This window comes from Lygodium microphyllum, chromosome 12 (assembly GCF_053477565.2).
Source record: "Lygodium microphyllum isolate KBCC chromosome 12, Lygodium_microphyllum_v1.1.10, whole genome shotgun sequence".
Classification (NCBI taxonomy): domain Eukaryota; kingdom Viridiplantae; phylum Streptophyta; class Polypodiopsida; order Schizaeales; family Lygodiaceae; genus Lygodium; species Lygodium microphyllum.
This window is the reverse complement of record NC_141146.1, coordinates 54,535,128-54,541,477: the sequence shown is the minus strand read 5'-3', so window position 1 is coordinate 54,541,477 and position 6,350 is coordinate 54,535,128. Positions and strand designations below refer to the sequence as shown.

General features: G+C 36.8%; 1 protein-coding gene across 1 annotated transcript; it reads left to right on the top strand.

The window, feature by feature from the left end:
- The first annotated feature begins 1,751 nt into the window (after positions 1-1,751).
- LOC148027780 (uncharacterized) lies at positions 1,752-5,426 on the top strand. Its single transcript, XM_087689877.1, has 4 exons — positions 1,752-2,099; positions 4,469-4,558; positions 4,662-4,845; positions 5,230-5,426. The coding sequence occupies exons 1-4, from the start codon at positions 1,752-1,754 to the stop codon at positions 5,424-5,426; spliced, it is 819 nt and encodes a 272-aa protein (XP_087546003.1).
- The last annotated feature ends 924 nt before the right edge of the window (positions 5,427-6,350 follow it).

The window sequence follows — 6,350 nt, the reverse complement described above, 5'->3', positions numbered from 1 at the left end:
TCTGCTCTTCAAGAATCTCTTACTTTATCTTTGTAGTCAGCTCACCAAGTTACAATACAACATCATAACTTCTTTAACAACACATGAAATCATTCAAGAACATTATCAATCAGCTTGTTGTTGGCTGCTGGTGATGCTATTCCATGAAAGAAATTCGTAACACAGCTTCTTGATACCATAAAAGATTATGCTTATGATAATATTGTTACCATATTATCTAACAAAGATAGGATCAATTTTGATCAAGCTTGTATATCTTTGATTGAATATTCACAAAGACATGAATGACGACGCACAAATTTATTATCACTATATATATGGTTATTTCTTATATATTTGTATGCAAGTACATGTGAAAGTCAAATCTGCATGAACAATGTGAATAATGTTATTAAGTTTCTTTCTCGATACCGAAGTTAAGAAATTGCAATAGTAATTGAAACATCACTAGGTGGGACTATATTTTGGAAGAGGAAGCTATTCTTTCAATAGTTGATATGGTTAATAAATCTTTCTTGCCCAAAACATGTGTATTGTTTGTTCATTCATCTTTTGATATGGTTGAGATGCACAAAAGTATATTGTGTACTAATCTATTTATGGTACTTTACTATCACTACATGTAGAGATGTAGGTATGTTCAATTTATGGTATGGATGAGTTTGAATAATATACTTGACTTCATTTTGGATCCATTCTAGATTCATATTGAAAAAACATTTAGATACCTTGGCTTATTTATAGAGCATGTTCATACATGTGTGACACTATGTTCTTGATTATATAAATTTAAGCTACTTTGTTCCACTCAACTAGCCCTCGGGTTACATATTTGGATGTCTTAATATCTAATCTTCATAATTGTATTATATATCAAGGTGTGTTGTATATTGAGACTATGTAAAGACCATATATATTGGGTAAGAAGCTTGGCCACCAAGATACAAACAATGCCATAAATTGAGACCATAAGAATTGGGCAAGAAGCTTGGCCAAGACACAAACAAAGCTATGAATGGAATACATCAATATTCACATCGATGCATTGAGCCCCATTGTACTAAAACACCAAAAGAACACAAATGTGTGAAGTGCCAGGACAATCTAAGCACATAGCACCTAGTTGTATGTGACCAAGGGAGGTTCCCCTCTATGCACATCTACATACTATAATCACTATGCTGAAGATCTAACATGTATGAAATTTCCTTGATGACGTAAAGCATCACATAGAGATCTTAAAACGGATTCACATATAATGCATATCACGGTCTCTGGATTTCCCGCGGCCAGCTGACTTAGTGTCTTCTATAATGATAGAGGTGCTAAATCATTTTGCTCTATACGAGGAAGAGCAAGGATATCCTTGATACCGAATACTCCGTCCCCAATGGTATAGGTAGAGGTGCTAAATCATTTTCCTCTATGCGAGCCTCGAGGAAGACCATGGATATCCTTGATACCGAATATACTCCGTCGCCAATGGGTCCAGATGTAGTGGTTTAACTGTTATAATGTCTGTTTGCCTGCCTTGGACATCGTTCTCCAGGGCTCTCGGAGACCCGGCGGAGAGATAGAAAGCAATGATTGAAACCTTAGGGCGTGAAGACCAAACGGCGCCATCTAGATACACATCCATATAATAGAAGGAGAGATCAGACACACACACACACACACACAGAGTGAGAGAGAGAGAGAGAGAGAGAGTGTGTGTGTGTGTGTGTGTTATGCTTATGATGAAGTTGCCGAACATGATAATGGGCTTCAGGTATAATCGCTGCGCGCTGCAATTGCAGATGTATGCACTAGTGATGGCGCTGTGTGTATTAAGCAGCCGCGGTTGGATATCTCATATCTGGGCGTATGATGTGGATATCACGGCGCTGACCCCGGCAGAGGTCCTGGGAGTGGACGAGGACACCACCTTCATGTCGATGCTCGCCACGTCGCTGCTCGGCTCCGCCGTCCCGGCCCAGTTCTGGGGCAGCGTCCCCGCTGACGCTGTCACCACCATATGCAGTCAGGTGGTCCAGTACGGCCAGCTGAGCTTCTCCGTCTCCGTCTCCTATGACGGAGCCAGCTTCCCCCGTAACATGCAGGTAATCAGTCAGACAGTCACATGCGACCACCTAGCCTGACAACTTACATCTTGATTAGCCTGCATGACCGCTAGAGCAATTGAGTTCCTCTAGTCCTCCTCCTTCAGACTTTCTTTCCCTCCGGCAAGCATACACAAACTCCCAGGGTCTTTCCATGGTTGATTGTATGCTTCCATTACTGGACGTGACTACCTCATAAGTCTTTGGGCTAAGCTTCCTTAGTAACATGGTGAGGGCATAGAGGCCCTCATCTGAACACCGATATGAGCTAGAAGTTCCAACCATCTAGCAAATGCTAGAAACATCAATATTAAGAACATCTAAATTGCGCAAGAAGATTTCATTCTAGCCTTTGAAGAGGTCTTCAACCACACAACCACAATTGCCATATATGTTGGACAAAGGGTCTCGTACTTCCTTCCTCAACCCAACCTAGCTAGGTCTTGTAGATGATCAAGCTATGTCAAGATCCACTAGTGTGGTGGGCCCCAACCCATTATAAACATATAAAAAAAGGAACCAATTTGTTTGAAAGCAACTAGATTGTGCATCTTGTAGTGCAACTTGCTGAACAAAACAAATTGGTATTGTTTTCAAAAGCAACACCAAATGCTAACTAGCATTGGTGGTACCCATGTGCTAGAAAATGACCATCCATCTCTCCAATTTGCATAGGGAAACAAGACACTACAATAAGCATTCCTTTCAAAAGAAACGCCAAATGACTATCCCAGTTGTTAGCCATCTACCTTTGACATTATGGTTGGGCCAATTGCTCACTAGAGAAGGGTGCACTATAGATGATACTGTGATAGACAATTCAATATGCATAGAGAATGTGGACACCATTTCAACTTGCATCCATGCATTTGAACTTAGCGATGATTGAATAATGCTAGTAAACTCTATTCTCATAGACTTGCATCCATGCATCCAATTATGGAGGGTTTATGTAGCCTTATCATGACTTTAAGATACCAAATGGATATTGGGAGAACTGGGCTCATATCACATGGGCAGGGAAAGCATTAAAAAAGAAAAATAGATGCATAGTCTCAACATTTTGTTAGGATGCTAGAGTACAAGAGGTGAGAGTGGGTTACTAATTGCTCATGCTATGGTAGCTCTTATGTTAGCAAATTAGCTTCAAGAACTTGAGGGTTTCTTCATGGCTATTCATGTGAAGTGTACAACCAAATGCTTTCTTATAGATATTATTAACTTTCCTTTCTTTCTGTCTTTCACTCATGGCCATCTATTAATAGCTCATTCTTTATATTGCTCCTGGGGGCTGCATCTTATAAAAAATGTATTTTATTTAGTAAAGTCTAGATGATTATATTTATAAAATGTATTTTTTAATTGCAATTTAAAAGACTATGTAAGTTTAATAAAGTAAAAGGGGACACTTTATGGCTTTATACCATGTAAAGAAAGGGCATTTCTTAATACCCATTGCAGTACCCACGTTGTGTAGATGATTTCCTATGGGGGGAAGATATTGCTACAACAAGGAGTGGATAAGACACTTTCCTTGCATGATTTACTTCTTCATTCATGGCCCTTTGTGAAATTGGTTATGTTTGCAAAATGGATCATACCGTCTGGAGTTGCATGACATCATAATTTTCAAATTATTAGGATACAAATATGTAGGGCATGTATATGTACACATTCTTCAACAAAGTGGATGGTTAAATTCTAAGAGAGAAATGCAAATAAACACAAAATCTCCAATGGAACTGGTATTTACTACAATATTATCATTAAAATTATCTAAAAAATTGTATAGCTTGGATATAAGGGATTTATGTACATACTCTTGTATGCACATGTTTAACCTTTAATTTAGGCTTGTTTAATTAAGGCTAGTTTTTTTCTATGGAAATTTTTATTTGGAAGTTTGAACAAATTTAAACTCTTATGTTATAAAATAGCTAAATGAGCTTAAAATATTCTCTCATAGACTAAGATAGCACCTTTCTTAGGAGCCTCTATGGAGACCTTGTTTTTCTTATCAATGAACCTTGTAGTAAGCTAGAATAACTTAAAATAATCTCCTTAAAAATACCTTTTTTTTAATATTTTAAAGAAACCACTTTTTGAGTTAGATGAGAAAGAAAATATATATCTTGCTACCATCAATGCAACTTAGGAGTTGGTGGTTACAGTGCTTCCATTACCAAGTTTGGTTTTTATATTCCTAACTAAGCACCCTAAAAAATGAGTTTTCATGTTATCTTTGTGGTTTGAAGTTGAGTATTCATTGGTCATATCTCCAACATGGCCATTCGATTGTCAAATTATCTCACCTCATATCTAGGCTCAATCATAATGTGGATTTTAAAATTTGGTTGCTTGATTTTTAGATAAATGCACTTGGAGGTTGTGGTGCCACAACTGATGGAAGCGATGGAGTAGAAGCTGTCCTTGTAGATGATGATGGTTCCTTTAGTGCTGTAAATACTAAACACCTTGCTAACAATTTTTTTCTACTAATTGTTCATCTTAAAACTCTAGATATATTACTATGAGTGATACCTTCTTAAATGATATTTCTAGCTTGTTTGCCCACAAGGGTCGAAAGATAGTGGATGCTTCCTCTTTGACACTAGTGATGACATCAACACATTCTATACTGAAGCATGGAATGTACTACACCCGAATTCTAATACCATGCACGTGCATGAGTTACCCCAAACACGTAAACTTCTTGGAAATTGTTTTACAGAAGGAACAGCAAGTGGTAAATGTACCTCTTTCTCAGAACCTTTCAAACTCATATAAATGGTACTTTAGAAGTGCAAAAATTCTATTAATTTATTTAAGTTTTAATAAGTATCCTTTTAAACCTTCAAAACTAATGATATTTTTAAATATAATATATTAACTTCTAAAGTGAATCACTTGGAAAAACAAACCCAAAACTTTTGGAAACAAGACAACTATAGAGTTAAGAAGTTCCATATTATTAGAAGTTTTTATGGATCTTTAGTTTCACATTCATGGACTATTGTACATTTGGATGTTTTTTGGATTCCTTGGAATGAAAGGAAGATTAAATATGAGTACTTGTAAGTTTCATAATATGTATTTAAAAATTCACAAAATATATTCATTGTTAATGCAGGAGGATATACAGGTGCCATTGGTGGTCTTGTAGCTAGCATATTCTTTTGTGAGGGAGGAATTAATATCGCATGTGATGCAGCTCTCGTGCTCGCTGGTGCCGGTTTTGGTGCTGGTGTGGGTGTTTTAACTACTTGTGCAGGCTCTAGTTGTGCTAATAGTGGTTGCTTCCCTGGCAAGTCTTATTTACACAAGTGATGTAACATCTTATCAAATTGCCTAGGGAGCTCACTTTGAAATATCTAACATAGTGTATGTGTGCAATAGTAAGCATTTTATTCACTAGTGGAGTTACAAAAAGAACATGTGGATAGGGGCTCGATAGGGCATATAAGGGGTGTATGAAAACCTAGAAATACATCTTGCATGCACACGTGGGATATGTGGCTCTAACATAGTGAACCCCTAGTGTAAAATTTTTCTTATCATGTTTCTTGAATTTTTCTTCCAAGTAACGCCCTTGTTAAAACTTATTCAGGAGATGTTTTACCCATGTCCCACTTAAAAATTGGAGACAAGGTGAATAATGCTCTATATCTTTACAAATAGCTCACATTGAGTCAAAAGTGAATATGGAAATTTTGTGGTTTCTCTTTCTCATCAATATATTTCTTGATTTTGAAAATTATTTTGATTATAGATTGGTGTGAGAAGCAAGACACATGGTGATATCACATATAGTGATGTTTATGCTTTTGGACATGCTGAATCCAATGTCACATTCCTTTTTTTAAAGCTTACGCTACATGATCCTCATGGATATACAACATCCCCAAATGCATCATTTAAGAGACTAAAGCTCACAGGAGATCATTTTTCCCCCGTGCTACTTTACAAACATAATAAGGGTTTTCTTTCTACCCTAATGAAAAATTATCATGACATAGCTTTCAAGTATTGTTAGTGATTTTGGCTCATTTTAACTTAGGATCAACTAATTATGATATGTTTACACAGCTCCATTGCTTGGGCCCACATGGAATTGATCAATTCTATCCTTTTGCTTTCTAGGGAGCACCAATATTGTCTACAAAAGAGCAAGGGACATTTCCATTGGTGATAAAATGCTAGTAGCATTGAAACATGATATTATTGATGATAGTCCATCAATAAAAATGGTTG